This window comes from Budorcas taxicolor, chromosome 21, assembly GCF_023091745.1.
Source record: "Budorcas taxicolor isolate Tak-1 chromosome 21, Takin1.1, whole genome shotgun sequence".
NCBI classification, from domain to species: Eukaryota; Metazoa; Chordata; class Mammalia; order Artiodactyla; family Bovidae; genus Budorcas; species Budorcas taxicolor.
In genome coordinates, this window is record NC_068930.1 from 64,907,682 (window position 1) to 64,928,844 (window position 21,163).

General features: G+C 39.2%; 1 protein-coding gene across 1 annotated transcript in view; it reads right to left on the reverse strand.

Annotated features, from left to right (window-relative positions):
* Window positions 1-815: 815 nt before the first annotated feature.
* The window catches only part of ATG2B (autophagy related 2B), a 72,867-nt gene continuing 52,519 nt past the window's right edge, over window positions 816-21,163 (reverse strand). The window contains exons 31-42 of the mRNA XM_052659429.1: window positions 20,207-20,433; window positions 19,264-19,372; window positions 18,148-18,342; window positions 17,431-17,532; window positions 12,073-12,151; window positions 10,802-11,009; window positions 7,751-7,820; window positions 7,397-7,479; window positions 6,756-6,877; window positions 6,011-6,165; window positions 5,200-5,349; window positions 816-2,116 (exon numbers count right to left, since the gene is read on the reverse strand). Coding sequence (XP_052515389.1) covers window positions 1,886-2,116; window positions 5,200-5,349; window positions 6,011-6,165; window positions 6,756-6,877; window positions 7,397-7,479; window positions 7,751-7,820; window positions 10,802-11,009; window positions 12,073-12,151; window positions 17,431-17,532; window positions 18,148-18,342; window positions 19,264-19,372; window positions 20,207-20,433 — 1,731 coding nt within the window. The 3' untranslated portion in view covers window positions 816-1,885. The remainder of the gene's footprint in view (window positions 2,117-5,199; window positions 5,350-6,010; window positions 6,166-6,755; window positions 6,878-7,396; window positions 7,480-7,750; window positions 7,821-10,801; window positions 11,010-12,072; window positions 12,152-17,430; window positions 17,533-18,147; window positions 18,343-19,263; window positions 19,373-20,206; window positions 20,434-21,163) is intronic.

The following is a 21,163-nucleotide window of genomic DNA, read 5'->3' on the forward strand; positions in this document are numbered from 1 at the left end:
AAGTTCAATTAGATACAGTATGGAAAATATATTTAAAAGTTAAGGAGATTTTATATTTTTAAATTTGAGCATTTTTCAGGTTGATTACTCATCACAGATACCATACCCAGCATGTTCTGCGTAAGGGAAAATGCTGGGATTGATGCAAGGGTGCCCAGAGAGTGCCCCAGAAGCAGGCTAAAGCTTCATACAGTAAACAGCCATGATTCGTGTTTACTCAGGACCACGTTCTAGGTGGGCTCCATCCAGCTGGGGTCTAGTAACAAATGGTCCTCTGACGCTTCAATAGGTGGTTTTCTGAGCACTGGCCTTTCAAGTTTTTCAGCAGTAAAAAGAGAACAAGACAGAATTACACGCTACTTAACAAAATTTTACAAATTTTAAATGTTCAGATTTTTGCTTTCTTGTAGAAAGTTTCAAGAATGAAACTGATTCAATGTCATTTTTCAAACCCCAAACTGAAAGTAGTTCTGAAATTCAACTTCAACTTGATGACATCCCCCCATTCTAGGAAATGAGAGAGTTCACATCATGACACTTTTAAATAGAGGATGCATACAAAGTCCTATGTTTTCTTCCTGCTAGATTAATCTAAAGTCAGAGATGGAGTTCTGGAGAACCATTTCCTTCTCACATCTAGGTAATGATCTGCTTAACATTAACCAAAATCAATTTTGAGAAAGTGTTCCCAAGGATTTTGGAGTAAATCCTAGCATTGCATCTATGAATATGCTCTAAGAGAAGCAAAATATTCATGGAAGCATAAAACAACTTTACCTTTAAATAAAAAAACTTTATTCATTCCTGACAGAATATCAAAATGTACATTGTTAACCAAGTAAAAATGGTGCTTCAAAATAGCTAACTAGGGCATATTTGGAGGATTTTTGGCTAATTTCAAAAGAGTAAAAACCACTTTCAATCTCTCTTTCCACAAACCACTTTCAATCTCCCTTTCCACACACCCCTAATAAGCTTGCATTATACCTGCTTAAATTTGAACAAATAAACAATTATATGGGCCCCAGTTCATCATAGAATGCACATTTTCATTACACTTAGAATAAACGAAAGTTACTACATTTGAGTTACCTTTCTTTGCCAAAAACCTTCAGACTTAGTCCTCTTTATAGTTTGTGTAACTCTGTAAATTACATGTAGAATATAGCACATGACTTGTATTAATCTAAACACACAAAACACACACACACACACACACACACACACACACACACATAATAAAGTGCAACACAACAGAACAAGTCTGCGACATTCATGTTCTCAAACTCCCATAGAAGGATTTTCTGAGCAAATGGAAACGACGTTCTTGACTGTGTGAACACTAAATCCAACAGACTGGGTTATTTTTTCCTCACTGATATTTATATTGAAAATCCTATTTGCTTTTCATTTTCCCTGTGGCTTCTGTCTCTCATTTTTAATGAAAGTTTCGAAGCTGTGATTCTCTTTAAACCTGGAGAAAAAGCAACTCCTTGGAGCAACGTAAATATAGTGCTTTCAAAGTACTCAAAATGTTTCTGAGCACCCTGTACTGTAAAAGGAGGTTTCCAATGACAGCTTGTCTGTAACAAGGAAGATTACAGTCATTTTAATAAAAGCAAGCATTTCACTAACTTGGCAGCAAATGCTTTACGGACTTTTGACATCAGCCACCAAACATGTCTACTGGAAAGTACCAACTAGCCCTAAAATGTCAAAAGGTTTTGGTTGCATGTTGCTTTGATACTAAATTATTTCACTAAGAAATGGTTTTGTTCCTGAGATGAGCACGATAACAGTGAATGAGTTTCCTCTGACGTTGCCGGTGGGACCCTCTGCTCCACATCTCCCCCCGTCGTCTTCATCAAGAACCTCGTCTGAAACATCAGTCATCCCCATGGCGCCACTTCTGCGACTCGTCCTGCCGAACATCTGGTCTGATCTGGTTTCTCATGCCACCCAGGACGTTCGATGTCGCTTCTGTGGCGACGATCAGAGGTTTCACCACGGCCGGGGGGAGCTGGCGCAGGACTTCCCCCACGGCGCCCGTCACCCCCCGGCTCTCGTGTTCCCGAGCGGCAGTTTCATAAATGGTCTGAGCCGTGTCTGCGATTCCCTGAGGAAAGAGGGGAGAGAAGGGAGTATATCACTGCTCAGAAGACTCTCTAAATAATCTCGTAACACACTAACTACAGAGTTCATCAAGAGCAGGTCTGTAACCAGACGGAAATCAAAGCAGAAACTGTACTTTTGAGATAACCCAGGATAATTACTTTTATGACAATTCTAAGGGAAAGTGGTAGTCCTTCGGTTGTGTCCAACTCTTTGTGACCCCATGGACCATAGCCCACTAGGCTCCTCTGTCCATGGAATTCTCCAGCCAAGAATACTGGGGTGGGCTGCCATTTCCTTCTCCAAAGGGAAAGTAAGGGACAATTACAATTCAGCATTTTGTTGTGACACTTACATACAGAAAATGTAGCTAGACTATACAGTTTCACACAGGGATGTGCACGGAAATAGTTAATACTCCAAGAATAGCTTCTCTGGCACAATTAATCACTCTGGTTAAATCAAATTTAGCAAACAAAGCTTCCTGAATAAATATAATCACTAAATGAACATGGCGATAGCTCCTATGACTCAACTGCAACAGGAAAACCTAATTCGACTGAGCTCCAAAAAATAAGTTAATTAGTTTTAAATTACTGGCTATGCAGCAGAAGAGAGAACTGGAACATTCAATTAAGATAAGAGACTAAATAGAACACTTTATTAAATAGAGAAGACTCTGAGAACACAAAGCAGGAACTCGTTTAATAAGCAGAAATGAAGTTTTTGCAGCATTTTTCATCCTTCTTACAACAGTGTGACATGAAAATAATCATGACTGCTGAGCTTTAGAGCTGAACATGTAAATGTGTGGGTCAAGCCAGGGTGGTAAAACGTCGCACGGTTGTCACTGGTCAGTAGTCACATATGGGTTTCAAATCTTTCCTGTTTGTCTAACTCAGGATCCCTAAGGGCCACAAAGCACTGTCCTCTTGTGACCATTTCAGTGAAGGGCATAGAGAGAAGAACTTCACACTCTCAGGGAAATCGAGGAACCTTGTCCTGGCCCCAAATCTAGTCCGCACTTTCACAATCTGTGAAGTGTTAGTTGCGCAATTGTGCCTGACTCTTTGTGACCCCATGGACTGTAGCCTGCCAAGCCCCTCTGTACACTGGATTTTCCAGGCAAGAATACCGGAGTGGGCAGCCATTCCCTCTTCAGGGGATCTTCCTGAGCCAGGAACCATCGTCTCCTGCGCCTCCTGCACCGGCAGGCATTCTTTACTACTGCGCCACCCGGGAAGCCCAAAGTGCTGCACGCCCCAGCGTGGTAATATCCTGCTGCCAGTAGCCCCTGCTACGCCTCAAGCCCAGGATCGTTTTTACAGACCTGATTCCTAACATGTCCACTGATAACTGGCCCAATCCTGACATCTGCAGGAACAGAACTGACAGGTAACCAGCTCTCTTTGTTCTCCCAACTAAGTCTCTTTTTAAAGAGAGGTGACCAATGGCCTTGCCTTTATTTAGCCATTAATACACAGCTTTACTTCAGTGGTCTTCCTGCATTTGGAACCACAGAGGTTACTTTTGTTAGGTAAAAGACTGTCCTAAGGCACTTCTGTCTGTCGGAATACGACAGGGGAAAATATCATTAATGAAATCCTAATACACAAATAATAAGTAAAATTGTTAGGGGAAGCACACTGATTGAAACCGCCCACCCTGGCCAGGCACCATAGTAACCATTTGCATGAGTTGTTTTATGACAGGAGATCCTGATAAGGAATACGGAACTAATAAGCCACCACCAACTGGAAGAGTTCAGGAAAGGTCTAAAAGAGACACCATGTGTCCGTCCACTTCCCAGAATCCCTCTCGCTAGCATCCGTCTTGGCTGAGCGATGTGTGTGCCACCAGGAAAGACTGAATTAGAATCATAATCCCATCAGCATAAAACCCGAGACTGCGAGCCATGCAGCAGAGCAGTTCTCCTGGGTTCCCTTACCCTACTGCTCTCCACCCGGGTGCCCTTTCCAATAAAATCTCTTGCTTTGTCAGCACATGTGTCTCCTCGGACAATTCATTTCCTAGTGTTAGACAAGAGCCCAGTTTCAGGCCCTGGAAGGGGTCCGCCTTCCTGCAACAAAATGACCTCAAACTTCCTCATATGTCAATTAAAAAAAGAAAAAGATTAAGACAGGGAGGGAATGCTCCTGTCAACATCCATAAAGAACCAGGCTTCACCGGTGCAACTAAATTACAATCTGGCAATGCTTAACAAATCTGGCAACGCTTAATAAGTCTCAGGATTCAAACAGTTACAAATCACCAATTCCACCTTTAACAATCTCTTACGCATGTGAACAAGTCAGTTCAGTTCAGTTCAATTGCTCAGTCATGTCCGACTCTTTGCAACCCCATGAATTGCAGCATGCCAGGCCTCCCTCTCCATCACCAACTCCCGGAGTTCACAAGGGGCATTTAAATGACATTCCAATAGCAGTATTTTAGGGGAAAAAATGTAAACTGTCCACCAACACGAAGATAAATAAATTATGCTATACTCACACAGTGAAACATGATAAAAGTTTAAATCAGACCTACATATATCAACAAGGATGTATCTTGAAAGACAAAATTTACAGATATATATGATACCATTTATGCTAACTTTTAAAATATAAACAATAGTATTTGCTTATGATGACATACTTATATGAAACTATAAAAATATGCACAGAAAAAAAATGTACCATCTTAAGGATTGTGAATGCATGGGAATGGAATTAGGGTTTGTGATTAACCTAAAAAACTTTGCTTTTTAAACAAATCTGAGGAAATCAGCAAAATACAAACATGGGTAAACTTCCCTGGGGAGTTCATGGTGTTTCTACCACCCTTGCTTGCTTCTGTCCATAAAGAGACCAGTCTTCCCATGAGATCGCTAGTCTTCTTGAGAGCCTGCAGGCCAGGACGTAGCCCTCCCCTTTCCTACACACATATCTGCGCTCATCAGTGGCAAAACAGTCCCAAAGCCACCCCAGGGGTTCCTTCAGAACAAAGCCCAAGCCCTGTTGCTCTTCAGACAAACTCCTGGAAAGGACGCAGATTGCTCCTGGTCCATCCCCTGGGGCAGCCACTCACCTCCTTCACGACACTGTAGGCCTTGGCCACCCCTTCCCTCAGGTCCACTGGCTGGTGGGCTAACCGGTGATGGGGGAACCTTCTGACCTTCTTGGGCTCGATAGAAAGGGTGCCTGGAGACACCATGTCATACGCAGTCTCTGCCGCTGCCTGGATCATTTCATCAGAGAGGAAAGAGTGAGTCAGAACAAAATCTGGGGAGTTATGCTGCAGCAGCACACTTCCTAAGGGGAGTGAGGAACCGCAGAGGAACTTGCACCCTCAGGCAGGTCCTTCTGCAGCGTCTGAATTCTAACAACCAGAATGCATTCCTTTTATCACAAGAACGTTAATGTATACATTAGTATCTGCACTGAGCAGCTTTTTTCAGTTCCTCATCTCTCCTCTGAGAACACTCTGTTACCAGGCGAGACAAGAATGCATGGTCTGTGCACAACTGGGTAAGGACAACTGGAGCTTAATACTTACTAGCAAACCTGAATACAACTACTATCGGCTCTCTAGTGCCTTCACTGCGTTCAGCTATGATCTTCCCACATAAATGTGGTGAAGTAAATCTGTGGCTAACTTAATAGTTATAGTTTACCTGAAATAGGCAAACAAATTTGGCACTGTAGTCCACCACTTTATTCTACTTATTATTTAACAATGGACAGCTAATCAAAAAAATTTAATGATACTAAGTCATTACAAATAAAATATTCTCAGTGTTTTATACATTTTCACAGTGCCATTTTAAAACCAAAATAAGTCAAGTGTTTCTAATGGCTCTCCTTCTTTCTGGAGATTAAGCTGGTCTATGGAAAGATACCTGTATGGTTTGAACCATTCTGTTTGTGAGCTCGAGAGCAGCCATCGCCGTCGAGGTGCCAAAGGAGGCAGCCCCTCTCTGAAATCCTCTGACAATGCGACCGTCCTTTCGGTACTGCTCAATTGGTAACCAGACCAAGTCCTTGAGGCCTTGCACTAGAATAGCAATCAACATACAGAAATTAATAGGAGTGCTGGAGTACAGCAGGTGAAGACAAATACTGCTTGCTTCCATTTATACAAGGTACCTAGAATAGGTAATGTATATTCCTCAAATTCACAGAGTTGGAAAATACACTGGCAGATGCCAGAGGTGGGTTAGGCGGGTGGTGAGGAATGAGGACTTAAGTGTTCAATGGGGACAGAGTTCAGTTTAGGAAAGTGACGAGTTAGGGAGGCAGATTATGGTGAGAGCCGCACAATGTGAACGTCCTCAGTGCCCCTGACATGCACAGTTAAATGCGGCTAAAACAGTATGCTTTACATTATGTGACTTTTACCACAACAAGAAAACATTTAAAAAGAAAAATAGGAGCACTGGAGCTCAAATCTCTGCTATCATCCTAACCCCTGGATTTTTAACCCCTAAAATGGGAAGCAACATTTTTTGTCTATGACTAACAGGTCGATTTTTCTAGAAAGATGATCCTCACATAGATTCTCAAAGGCATCCATAATCCCAAAAGGGTTAAGAATCACTGATCAGGTAAAATAAATTATCTTCTAAGTAAAAAAAGAACACTCACCTAGTTGTACTAGTGAATGCATAGGCCCAACACCTCCCAGGATTCCTGGAAGCTGGTTCTTCTTAATGTCAGTAAGCCATTCGGTGATTGCATATGAGAATAATTTGTCCACACCTAGCAAACTAGAGAAAATGACTATTAATATATGGGAAGAAGAGTGAAATTTATAGGTTTACACAGTTTGGGGGATTTTTTTTTACTTAAGATGTGCAATTTTACTACATATATATGTGTGTGTGTGTACATACATTTAACCTAATTGTAATGCTAATAATTTCTATAAAAGGCTAAGGTAATATATACAAGTGTGCAATTCCACTGTTTTTACTTCTTTAACATCTAAACTTTGGCATAGGATTAATTCAATGTCTATAAATTGTCACACAGTTCTTAGCTACTAAGGACCATTACCTTGTGAACTTCCATATAGGCTAATTTATAACTTTGGGAAATTATTAAAAAAAATCCTAACTACAGCTGCTTTTTGGGGAAATGCTCTCTTCAAACTGCTACTATTTTCTCAGAATTAAAAAAAATGCCCCTAGCCGGTAAAAATCCTCTAAAAATGAGCTCTCTGCAAATAACATTGTAAAATAATTAAATTATTACATCTTAAAGTCTCATATGATAAATCAACTTACCCATGCCGATAGAAAAGCCTCTTCAGCTTTAGTTCAGAGCAGTTTAACTGGGCGAGACCAATCAAAATCCCAGCTAATGTACCCTTTAAAATTAAAAAAAAATTCACTAATTAAGCTAAAACACCTAAAATATTTATAGCAAAAAAATACATGTATTTTATAAGACCCAACTGACATCTAAATTTTACTCACAGATTCTTAAGTAAATTATATTTACTTTAAAAATAGAATTAAATTTTAAAATCTTACACTTCATTTCAAACATATAAACTACGATAGAAAAAGTTTCCTAAACACTGAGTCACTAGAAAAACAAATGAGGTAATTCTGTATATTTGTGCAAAATTTCCAGACCTGATCCATTGATACATGTTTCCCATGATAATCAAGTCGAATAGGAACTTCTGATGTGAATCTAAATTCTCTGAAGATAAAGAAAGAAGGGGAGTTATTTATATTAAAAACTGCTAATAGCTGAAATTAGATGTAAATTAACCTTTTCAACTGGAGAATAAAAACCACAAAATAAATAATGTGGATATATTAAGATCTAAATAAAAGAGAATGTCTTTAAGCCATATACCTTCTTAAGACAATACAACAACTAAACGATGTTAATCTTATAAATTTTATTTTATTTTAAAAACCCTTTCCTTGTTTACTAAACAAAATTTAAGTTAGAGAAATTTATTCTGGCAGGTATTCAATTTATACAGAGAGTAAACTAACAAAAATAACTTTCAAGATTAAACCAAATAATATAATCATCACCAAGAAGTAAAAAAGAAGAGCTGAGGTATTTATTTTAGTTCCATGATGAAACAAACCTCCAGAAGACCCAGACATGAACCCTAGTTTTATCAGTTATATGGGATACAGTCAAGGCAAGTAATTTAAACTTTCTCAGCCTAAGTGTCTTCCCATCAGTTAATTTTTAAATCCCATCTACATTGGTGAATTTTGACAGTCTTGAAATTAATGCTTGTAAACAGGATACTGACACACTTGGGAATTCTGAATGAAATTACAATTATACACATCAAACAAAAGCAGTTGGCTTCCAAAAGTTGGACTGTAAATTGAAAGTTGAAACACATTTTACTACAGAATTAATGTCAGTGGTTATATACTAAGTTATCCCAAGTCATCCTGCAAAAGTCCTTAACCGACACTAAGAAGGAAGTGCTGAATCTACATCAGTGACTACAGGAAGTCTGGGGTCCAGGTCACCCCTCATCTTCTGAACACCCGTCTGTATCTGGTTCTACAGCAACAGCCCCTCAACACCTGTGTCACCCTTCTCACTCTGTTCCTCCAAGGCATGTAACAGCGTAGATCAAATGTTTTAATTATCTGTAAGCTCAACTCAATAGAGATTTTTCTCTACTCTGTTCACTGTACCTAGAACAAAATCTGACATACATAAACTGTGTTCAATAAATATTTGTGGAGTGAATAAATGTTTGTAGGCGAGGAGACTATTATGTCATTAATTGGAAAATGTACTGAATTTGGGATTAAGAAAACCTCCATTCTAATCCTGGCTTGGCAACTGTGTGGCCTTGAGCAAGTCACCTCTCCTCTCTTGCATTAAGTTCCTCATCAGTAAAGTGAGTAATCTAAACTATCTCACTAAGTATTACACCAGGGTCCTAGACACTCAAGCAGTTTTTGAGAGTAGAAATAGAAATCTACAAGCTATTAAGTAGTCTAATGGAAAAAACAAGTATTTACCTAAGTAAGTCAGGCTACACAAACTGATTAAAAAGTGCCAAGTTTCCATGTTCTCAGACCAAAACTGTAACAATTTGATTTTCTTTTTATAATGGTTATCCAGTGTTCACAAAGAACAAAAATCGGCAGCTTATACGTGTTTAATATAAAATGAGAATTCAAATTATTTCTTAGGATATACAATTTTTTGGTAGAAAAAAATTTTAATAAAAAAGCAAAGTAGGAAAATAATAAAAGAGGCTCTTCCTTTATGATGGAGAAGTTTAGAATCACCAGAGATCCTCTATTTCAGGATCTTTCCAGTTCTCACATTCTATTATATTTTCTGACTATTTTCATCAATACACAAGATATTCAAAACATGAAAACACTTTAAAATAGTTGTACTGCCTACTTAGAACTTCCCAGGTGACTCAGTGGTAAAGAATCTCCTGCCAATGCAGGAGACAAGGATTTGACTCCTGAGTAAGGAAGATTCCCTGGAGAAGGAAATGGCAACCCACTTCAGGATTCTTGCCTGGAGAATCCCATGGATTGAGGAGCCTGGGGGGCTACAGTCCATCAGGTTGCAAAGAGTCAGACATGACTCAGCGACTGAACGACAACTGCCCACTTTGGGCCACACCTAAAGTCTAACCTTAGAGAGAAAGACAGAACTTGGGGAACACTGCTGTCAGCAGGAGAGGAGTACAGAAAACCAGGGAAAGGAGTTGTCTCTCATAACAGAGGTGGTTTTGATCTTTGACCTCTTTCCTTCCAATAGATCCTAGGCTCCATCCCCACCATCAAGGGCTGGGAAAGAAAGAAGGGAAGAATGAATGGAACTGGAAACGGCAGACAACCAGCTAGTGGTTGGCTGTAGTCACAGCAGCCAGCAGCAGTATAGGGACCTGGGTTTCCCTATGATGCCAACTTAGCCAGAGGGCAGAGGGTCACAGAGACACAGCAGTGATGGGGAAGGGCAGAGAAACCAGACAGAAAATCCCCATGAGGGAAAAGGGAGGGATGCCGAAGGTGAGGTGCGTAAGGGAAAAAGACAGCATCATGGTCATGGAGACACTAACAGGCTGATCAGGAAGAGAGGGACAGAAAGAGGAAAAAGGAAGAAACTAAGAGAAGAGAAAATTCCTGCTACAGGATCAACAGGAGGATGAGTCCTGAGCCAGGCTTATTATGTGTAAATGAGAGGTACATGTGGGTGGGGCCCACATATAAATGTGTGTGTGTGTTTGCGCGTGCTCAGCCATGTCCAACTCTGTGTGTGTCTGTCTGTGTGTGTGTTTGCGTGTGCTCAGCCATGTCCAACTCTTTAGAGTCCCGTGGACTGTAACCCATCAGGCCCCACTGACCATGGTATTTTCCAGGCAAGAATACTGGAGTGGGTTGCCATTTCCTCTTCCTGACTCAGGGATTGAACCCGCATCTCTTGTGTCTCCTACACTGGCAGGCGGATTCTTTACCACTGACACCACCCAGGAAGCCCCATATAAATAAGCATGCATGCTTGTATGCTGAGTCGTTTCAGTCACGTCTGACTCATACCCACTGATTATTGGCCAGTGCAGAGAAAAGCTAAAGTAATTCCACGATTTCTGTGTCACACAAACACATTAAAGAACAACTTTCAAACTCAAAAATAACATCTTTTGTTATCAAAATTAAATGATTTACCTAAAAAACACGGGCTGATCACTAAACAACGCTTCTTCAGGAGAGAAGTCCTTCTCTTCTTCCCCATTAACCGCTTGCACTGAATTGGCACTGCCATTTGGGGAAGGCTGCTTTGGCCCAGGGAAAGAAAGAACTAGATTTGGCTCTTTTGAGGTGCTTAAATGCCTTGGCAAACTGCAGGTGACATCAGCCCCAGGAGACTTTTTAACTGAAAAGGTAATGTGCACATTTGGAAAATTAGGTATGCTTCTTTAGAGCAACTTAGACCAATCTACAATTAACTTGTTTTACAGTATTTCGTTTAATAAATATAACTACTGCTACAGATAAATCTTTCACAGTAGCCCCCTCTCCATCTTTAGTTTCACTTTCCAACTATGGTCCAAAACTATGAAATGGAAAATGTCAGAAATACACAACTTCTAAGTTTTCAATCTCACACCACTGAGCAGCATGATGAAATCTTGCACCATTTCTCTGCCCAACCGGAAGGTGAATCAGCCCTCTGTCCAGCATCTCCCGCCCGTGAGTCACTGGGTGGACGTCTCAGTTATCAGGTCGGTGCTTATGGTAAGTAACCCTTATCTTATTAATAATGACCCCAAAGTGCAAGAACAATGATGCTGGCAATTCCAATACACCAAAGAAAAGCCATAATACATAAAGTGAAAAGATGAAAGTTCTTAGTAAGGAAAAAAAAAAAACATATGCTCATCTTGCTAAGATCTACAGTAAGAACAAATTTGTAAAACTGTGATGAAGGAAAAAGGAATTCATGCCCATTTTGCTGTCGTACCTCAAACTACAAAGGTTATAGCTACAGTGCATAGTAAGTGTTTAGCTAAGATGGAAAAGGCATTAAATCTGTATAAGATATTTTGAAAGAAAGAGACCATACTCACCTAACTTTTATTATAGTATACTGTTACAATTGTTCTTATTAGTTATTATTGTTAGTCTCTTACTGTGCCTAATTTATAAATTAAACTTTGTCATAGGCTAGTATGTAAAGAAAAAACAGTACATTTAGGGCTTGGTACTATCTGCAGTTTCAGGCACCCACTGGGGGTCTTGGAACGTACCTCCTGAGGATAAGGGGGAACTACAGTACTTTTACATAAACTGCATATGCACAACTTAAGAAAAATAATCATGGAACACATTTATATGAGAGAAAAGATCTGAAAGTACATTCTCAAAAAGGTCTCGTAACAATCCAAATCAATCCAAGTACACATTAGAGACTGTTTCAGATTCTACAGATTAAATACCTTCTGGATCTGGAGTCATGAGCAGCTCTACTTCTGCAGAAAGACTTGTGAAGAAATCCTTCAAGAAGAACAAGGCATCCTAAAATTGAGAGATGTAATTATAACTAAAAGGGTTTAAAAAGGTGCAGCTATTTTTAAAACTGTGAAAGGAAGTAATGTGAAGTCTCACATTTCACTCATTGTTCATATACAGCTGTAATTTATCCAGTGCCTACGCTGTGCCCGGCACTGTGCCTATTCTCAATTCCTTTCTCTCTCACACTCTTCCTTAATTCTCACAACTCTGAGAAAATTAATTTATAGATGTGGAAATTAATGTACAGATGAGTTAGAAATTAAATGCTATTTCTAAATCAAAGAACATTTTAGTTTTCATAGAAATATACCAGTCTCTTTCGTATTTAGCATTGGGTCTCTGAATTGGCAGCAGTAGTATTACTAACAATAATAATAGCAGCTAGCAAGTACTCAATACTTAGATGTGACTTTAAAGTTCTTAATGTCTTATTTCTGCTTTTACCACTATGTTATACTGCCTGAGTACATTTTCTTCACTGGACATGATATTCAAAATAAAAACTAAAAGTAAAATAAAATCACCCACTCAGTGTGGAATCTTCTGAAACTGGACTGGTCTTGATGTTGTATATGCAAGCCATATTTGCCCATTATTAGCAGCTTCATAGCAACTGACAAATCCATTTTGAAGAATATGAAAATTAAATACCTGAGCCTGTTCTTTCTTATTCTTCTTTCCATTAAAAACAATCTTAAATTAATTTAAAACATTAAAACTGCACCAAAACACAATGTGAAAGTGAATTACAAGGTCACAATATGCCACAGCGCACTGAAAGCCTGAGCAGCATTCCAAAGGGTCTGACCTACTACTGATCACACTTGTCAGAGATATCAACGATGGATGTTAAAAAGGTACTTTTTAGGTAATGCTGCATACGAGAAACTGAGGGCTAGATGGAAGAACAAGCTTCAGTAGTATTAGAATATTCTGGTTCTGCAGTCGGGGAGTAAGTTGATGAATTGCTCATTATATTATTAGTCTTTACACATATCTATTTATGTAGACATTTGTATATTATTTATATTTTATATATTTATTATAAATCACTATATATGTGGTACATGTGCATGTTAAGTCACTTCAGTCATGTCCGACTCTTTGCGATCTTATGGACTATAGGCTTCTAGGCTCCTCTGTCCACGGGATTCTCCAGGCAAGAACACTAGCGGGCTGCCACGCCCTCCTCCAGGGGTCTTCCCAACGTGGGGATGAAATCTGCATCTCTTACGTCTCCTGCGTTGGCAGGCAGTTGTTTACCACTAGCACCACCTGGGAAACCCAGATATGATATATACATATATCAAATGTTACATGTTAATAGTATATAAAATGCTATTCTTTTGCCACCAGATGGCAATATTTTAATACTATAAATGTTTTGCCTCTATGACTGCCTTCAAAAAAAAGAGAAAAGGATGACTAGCAAGGCATTTTTACTACAAACAACAGACAAAGAGATATTAACCATCAGCTTTTCAAAATGTTCTCCAAATGGCTGATTTTGGTGCCTATACTGAACTCTGCTGTTGTTCAGTCGCTCAGTCGTGTCCGACTCTGCAACCCCATAGAATGCATGTGGCACGCCAGCTTCCCTGCCCTTTACCATCTCCTGGAGCTTGCTCAAACTCATGTCCACTGAGTCAGTGATGCCATCCAACCATCTCATCCTCTGTCGCCCTCTTCTCCTGCCCTCAATCTTTCCTACAACTCAGTAAGACAAACAACCTAACTTTGAAACTAGAAAAATACAGACACCTCAAAAAAGATGTACAAATGTTGAAAAAGCTCATGAGATGATACTCAGCATTGTCAATCATCAGGGAAATCAAATTAAAATGGCAATGAACACCAAATAAGATAGCCAAAATTAACAAGACAACACCGAGTTTGGTCAGAGCATGGAGCAGCTGCTGCTCTCATCTGTTGCTGCCGAGAACCTGCAATGGTACAACCATGGCAGCTTCTTACGATCGTAAACACACATTCACCCTATGACCTAGACATCCTGTTTATAATTATCCAAGAAAACTGAAAAATATGTCCTTCAAAAGACTTAAAATTTCATAACAGCTTTATCCATTAAGAGCCAAAAACAAGAAAACAATCCATTGTAAATTAGCAAGTAAATGAATAAACAAGTTGTTGTACCCATACAATGAAACACTGCTCAGGAATAAAAATGAATGGACTGCTGATACATGCTATAACACAGAAAAATATCCTGGGCATAATGTTGAGAACAGGAACCCAGATACAATTCCATCTATAAGCTGTAGAGCAAAAAAAGCTGCTCTACAGTGATGAAATGAGATCAGCGGTTGCTTTGGGATGGTGGACTGACCACAAAGGGACACAAGCGAATTTTGTAGAGTACAGAAATTGTTCTATATCTCAACTGGTGCAGTAGTTACTGAAGTGTATATATTTGTCAAACTCAAACTGTATACCTAAAAACCTCTGCCTATTATTATATACAAATTATACCTCAGTACAATCATTTTTTTAAATTTAAAAAGTATGGTTTATTTATACTAAATTTGAACTATAAAACAGTTACTTCTAGCTTTAAGGTCCTATGATAGAGGCTACTATCAGTGAGACATGACTTAACGTTTAAAAGAAATACTTGCAATGTCACACTCAGGCGATGCTGAAAAAAGTCACAAACACGCGAACTGGTGCTGCTGCATGCTCACCATTTCCAGCCTCAGCTGGGCCTTGTCCTACCCCACGGCCTCGCGTCTCATCTCATAGCCTGCATTAGGCCCTCAATGCCTTTACAAATATTCAGTTTTACATTCCTTAGGACCAGCTTGAGTGTTATCTCCAGAAAGCCTTTCCTGATCACCCCTCATCTTCCAAACTGCTAGCCCAGGCGAAAAGCCCGCTTTCAGTAGGACTTATCTTTATGCCTATCTTCATCACAGGGTGTTAAAGTCCTCTGTTTTTTTGGCAGTCTCTCCATTACACAGAGATCTCTGAGGAAGAGATGTTTCATCTATGTATTCCCAGCATCCTAGTTCAGACCTGGGACAATCACACAGCAAATGATTTGGAATTAACACGATTCATTGGAAAAGACCCTGATGCTCAGAAAGATTGACGGCAGGAGGAGAAGGGGACGACAGAGAATGAGGTGGTTGGATGGCATCACCAACTCGATGAACCTGAGTTTGAGCAAGCTCTGGGAGTTGGTGATGGACAGGGAAGCCTGGCGTGCTACAGTCCATGGGGTCGCAAAGAGCTGGACATGACTGAGCAACTGAACTGAACTGATGTCTTCCCTACACAGATTTCCAGGCAGTTCAATACTAAAATGATCACTAGACTAAGAAAGTCAGGAAATCTGGCCCCTTCAGATTTTGGATCTCAAGCATCCTACTTATACAACCTCCATCATCTCCTTACCTCCCGTCATGGAAATCACTCCATCTTAATGACCCCAGTCCTACCAGTAGGAGCTTTGAGCAATGCAGCTTTTTAAAAACATGAGCAAACAACATGTTGCTCTGATCCAGTTCAGTTCAGTCATAACATTTATTTCCCTGATTTTTTTTGCTAAGATTAATATTTCTCCATTTTAAAATCATACTGTTTTATAGTTCTACAGAAGAAATTAACATTCAATATTAAAGAAAAGGCTTATTAGAGAAAATTGGGCTTGCTAAGGCTGATAAAGTCATGCCATAAAGATAAATCTTGCTCAAATTCTTGCTCACACTGGTGATTTTTCACAGACTGAATTTCATAAATACTGCATCACAGTCCTACTAGGCCAATATGGATAAATTAAAATACAGACTTCAAAAGATTCTTATCATAATGAGAAAACATAAATCTAAGTACACACTAGCAAGTCTGACCCAGCTCAGAAGCTACACATAGTAATGTAAAGTTGTGCTACATGTCTGTGCTTCACAATACATTTTCTCTGAGCTAGGCCTATAGTTTGTTTACAGTATAAACATCATTTAAGATTATTTCTGATATATCTGCTACTTATTTAAATAGTGAATCAACAATATTTAATCAATATTATTGAGCAAACAAATACTACTACCCAACATATACGCTGCTTCCAAACCCGAGCTCACACCGATATATATGATACAACAGGAAGGCTTCATTATTTCAAAGTGAAAGTGAAAGTGAAGTCGCTCAGTTGTGTCCTACTCTTTGCGACCCCATGGACTGTAGCCTACCAGGCTCCTCCCTCCATGGGATTCTCCAGGCAAGAGTACTGGAGTGGGTTGCCATTTCCTTCTCCAGGGGATCTTCCCAACCCAGGGATCGAACCCGGGTCTCCCTCATTCCAGGCAGACGCTTTAACCTCTGAGCCACCAGGGAAGCCCCCTATTTCAAAAACAGATTATTATAAAAACTCTATTTATTTTATATAGTTGTTATATGCTTCAGTTAATGATGGTAACAGTTAACACTTGTGATCTTTAACACTGTGTGCAAGGCACCAAGGTAAGTGTTTCACAGACGCTAGTCTCATTTAATCCTCATGTTTTAAAAAATGCTACATGTACTATGTTTTCCATTTTATCAGTGAAGAAATTGAGGCTTAGAGAGTTAGTTACTTACCCAAAACCACACAATTAGTAAAAGACAACTGAGATGTGAGCCCAGGTCTGACCGCAAACCCATGCTTTCACCACTACACTGCAAAGCATCCCATCTTCAGAAGCCTTGAACAGAGCTTGTAGAGGAGGCACCAACTATGCTTTAGACTGCTCTCTGCGTGAGTGCAAAACCCAGAACTGTTTGATGGGGTGCTTGCTAGAATACAGGAAAATGAATTTCTTTATTTCCATAAATCTGTTTCATTTGTGACCTGTTTAAGTGCCAATCTACTAATTTGTCATTTTGCCCAGGAATTTCTTTACAGGTGCTGTGATTACAGCCCCCTATACCTTTCAATAATATGTATCAGGGAGTCCTTCCATCTCCTGAAAACACCTGTGTATCTGCATCAGGAGTATGTGTGTAAAGATCAGAGAACATAAGAGACAGGTATTAAGTGCTCTGTCATGTAGACAGCAAGTAGGAGACAGAAGGAAAACATCTAATAATGTTTACTCACAGTTCAGATTTCAAACACCTAATGAATTTGTCCTGTCCTTTACCAGCAGAAGTCTGTTTTAATTATGCAAACTCCACACACTTTAAATAATAAACAACATTATAATTCTAATAAATTAAATTTCTCACTCTGAACACAGGATATCTATTTAATCATACTTCCATGCAATTATGTTTGCAATACAAACCTGGTCAATATTGAGGCGAAGTGGCATTAGTGATACTCTTAGGCAGCACTCCTGTGGGGACCTGCCAGACTCTGGACGCACATGTAATGCTTTAATTGTCAACTGCAAGACGAGAAAGAGAAACACATTTTTCTCCAACGACATTATGACCTTGTTTTTATTTAAAAAAAGAGAGAGAGAGAGAAATCTAGTCCCTATATTAGAACAGAAAGTTGGTTTACCCTCTTTCCTTAGAATCCAGAATCTAACTTTTTTTTGTAAGATACTCTTTTAAAAATCTGATGAAAGATATGGATTCTTTTTAGAGGAAAAAAAAAGCAAATGATAATGTCGTACTTGCAGTCTCAAAGGAGTCTGCTAAGCCCCTGAATCGAAATCCATAGACCCATACTCCAAAGGTAACCTCCATAATGTTTTCTTCTCAAAGTCCTGAGCTGAGAATTTCTATGCTACTAAAATGGTAAATCACACCCCCTGTTGGAAGGCAAAGTCTTAACCACTGGGCCACCAGGGAAGTCTCAAAATAATTTTTTAAAAATAAAACTTTAAGCAGCATATTTAAAAGGGATTTTAATAGTAAAGTGAAAATCTCATAATTTTCCCCAACCTAAATCTTCTGCAGTTATAATAGGTATAACTTATATATATTTTAGATATAATAGAAACACTTTTCCTAAACAAATGTAACAACAAAATATATGAAGTTTTAAATCTTACCATGTTGGAATGAGCTTTCCGAGGCATTTCTTTACTGCAATACAGGTACAAAAATTTATTCATTTGTGATGTTGCCAGACGATCTCGAATTTCAAGATCCTGCACGATGAATACCTGCCGGGACACCGGGTGCTCCACAAGGCTAGACTCGCATTCTGGTTTGCAGGGCGGGTAGACCTCGTGCTGAAACTTCACCTTCACATATGGGAAAGAATACAGAACCACCTCTACACTCTAGTTAAAACAGATTTTCCCTTAAAATGTAAAATATCACATTTTTATTAAATTCTCAGCTTCTGATTCCGCTTTCAGAGAACAGTGTAACACTCCTGCATTTGTTCACATATTTACTTATTAATCCATGTGTACTGGATCATACAAGGATAAGCCTGACTGACATTTCCTGTCTGACCTTGGTAAAATCCTTATCCTTTTCAGGCAAAACCTTCAATAGGATTAAGTCATAAAATTATCATCTTGTTTCCCTAATGAAACTGCTTGGAGGCAAGGTTCAAGTTCCAGAAGGGGGCAAGGATACAATTAAGTATATGGAGCTGTCAGCACTACCATGATAAGCACCCTAACATATGACACCTATCAGAACCCCAGGCAAGCTGCCAGAAGTAAATGCATCAGTGTCTCTGCAGCCTGGCCCAACTCATCTCTAGATGTTCACACAGGACCTGACCTGTGTGGTTATTCCACGGCAGGCCTCCCCAGAGACACTCCAGGGCGGTGGTTCCCCAAGTGTGGTCCTGGGTAAAGTAGCATCAGAATCACCTGGGAACTTAGTGAAAATGCAAATTCATGGGCTCCACTGCAGCCCTACTGAACTATAAACTCTGGACCCAGCAACCTGTGTTTTACTAAGTCCTCAAGGGGATTCTGGTGCTTGTTCAACTCTGAGACACTGCTCTAGGGGGTAGCCTGGAAAAACAAAAACTCTAAATCTTTTCAGAATATCTGAAAAAGAGTAAGAGGTAAGATTTATACAAGTCCGCTGTACTTTTCCACTTAGGGTCCAAGATCATACAGGGGAGGGGACAGGATAGAACCAAAGAACCCTCACTAATGCTCCTACTTCAGTGGGTTTTTCCTTTTAAAATGCCATCTTACCTTGCTTAACTGTATTTCCATTAAAAAGTCATGGTTTCTTCCTTTTCCCCCACATACCATATTATGTCCATGTCTTGTAGGTGTGTGAGAAGGTGAGCTATGGGGACTACTATAAATGAAAAAATAAAATCTTTTATTAAAGGAATAGTCAAAGGAAGGCAACGAATGACATCAGGAAAAATAACAAGATGAAAAGAGAAAACAAGATTACAGGCCTATCAAAACACTGCCACAAACTGTATTTATACATTAAAACCACATCTTTTATACCTTGGAGGCACTGAGAGCTAAATTTTACTACTGTCATCACAGCAATCATCTACTTGCTAAATATTTAAAACTACAGAAAAACCTAACTATGATGTTGGTGTGCGTATCACAAGACAGACTTAGAAATGAGACCTCCTTATAAGTTCCTATGACTTCAGAAACCCCTGAGAATCAGAAGACAAGTCCGAGAAATTCCAATTAATACAGAAAAGAATTACAGTAAAGTGTCAAGTTTTTTCAAAAGCACTTTTACATGGAAAAAGTCCTCACAATGTTGTGTCTAAGGTTCCCGCTACATGAAGCCTTTTCTGGCCCTCCCCACCCCAACGAGAATGCTTGCCCCCAGTCTCCACCTAGTCTCTCTGTCTAGATTTCTTTCAGAACTAAAGGATAATGCACGCACTTGTAACAGGTACTTCAGAGGCGTCGACTCTGTGCTTAGTGCCCTGCCGGGTGCTGGATGCTAGAGAACCAGGGGCACACGAGGTCCTTAAGTCCTAACAGACCCTTCACTTCACTGCCCTCATTTGCTCATGTAACTGTTTCTCCCTTTTGAACATAGACAGGCTCTGGGTCATACTTATTAATAATTCTTGAAAGAGTAAATCCTATGTATTTTTTATGAAAAGGATATATTGGCCTGCCAAATAGATGTATGTAGAAATTAACTTACATGTAACTTTTAGCTGGAGAAGTAGGAGGGGCTGTTCCAAAATCTTTTCCTCCATAAAGATGCCAAACGAGAGAGACTTCTTTAACCAGGTACCGAACGACAGGAACGGGAAAGTGTAACGGGGCTTTGCTAGTATCTGTCTTCGTAACAGGCAGACTAAAATAATTCTCTTTTATCACAATTGCATCATCAACCATTATTTTTACAACTGGTTCTTCTTCCTTCTCCTAAGACAAAGGAACAGTTAATACATACTCTCTTATCTAAGTAGAAACCATTGAGTACCATTCACATCTCAAGGGAACTTCTTGATTCTGCATTCTTTTGAATAATTTCCTTATATAAAGTGGACACTAAATACTGACAATAACTGTCACATAATACACTTTGCTTCATTCACTACAAAATGAATTCGCTCTTCTATGTGAATCATTCCTAAGAATTTTTTATAGTCTACAATTTGGTTTTTACTACTTGTTTGATAATAAAAAGGTATAGAGTCGATGCTTAACCATTTTGTTTAGTGAACTGCGGATTCATTAAATCCAGACTATGCTTTTTAAATGTGAGCATGACAATAAAGTGGAAATTATATATATTAGTCAACCATCAGCCTCACACAAACCACGTCTTATCTTTCCCAATTCTTGTGTTAACACCTCTGTATAGAACTCTTCTGCCATTTAATTTCATTACCCTGAAGAGGTACTTCAGGGTGCAAACTACATACTTCCTCTGTAGTTCAATAAACCATGTAGGAGATTTTACAAACAGCATTCTTCCGAGTCCCTCACAGATGTGTCATAAAAAGGGTAAAGTAGAACCAACATTTACAAAGCATCAGTAGTAAATTACAAAAGGAAGTAATTCTGAATTGTGACGAGTTAACAAAATCTAAAGAATCTTTTTCAGGTGTCCTTTGGTCACTTCTATTTATAACATTATTTCAAGACTTTT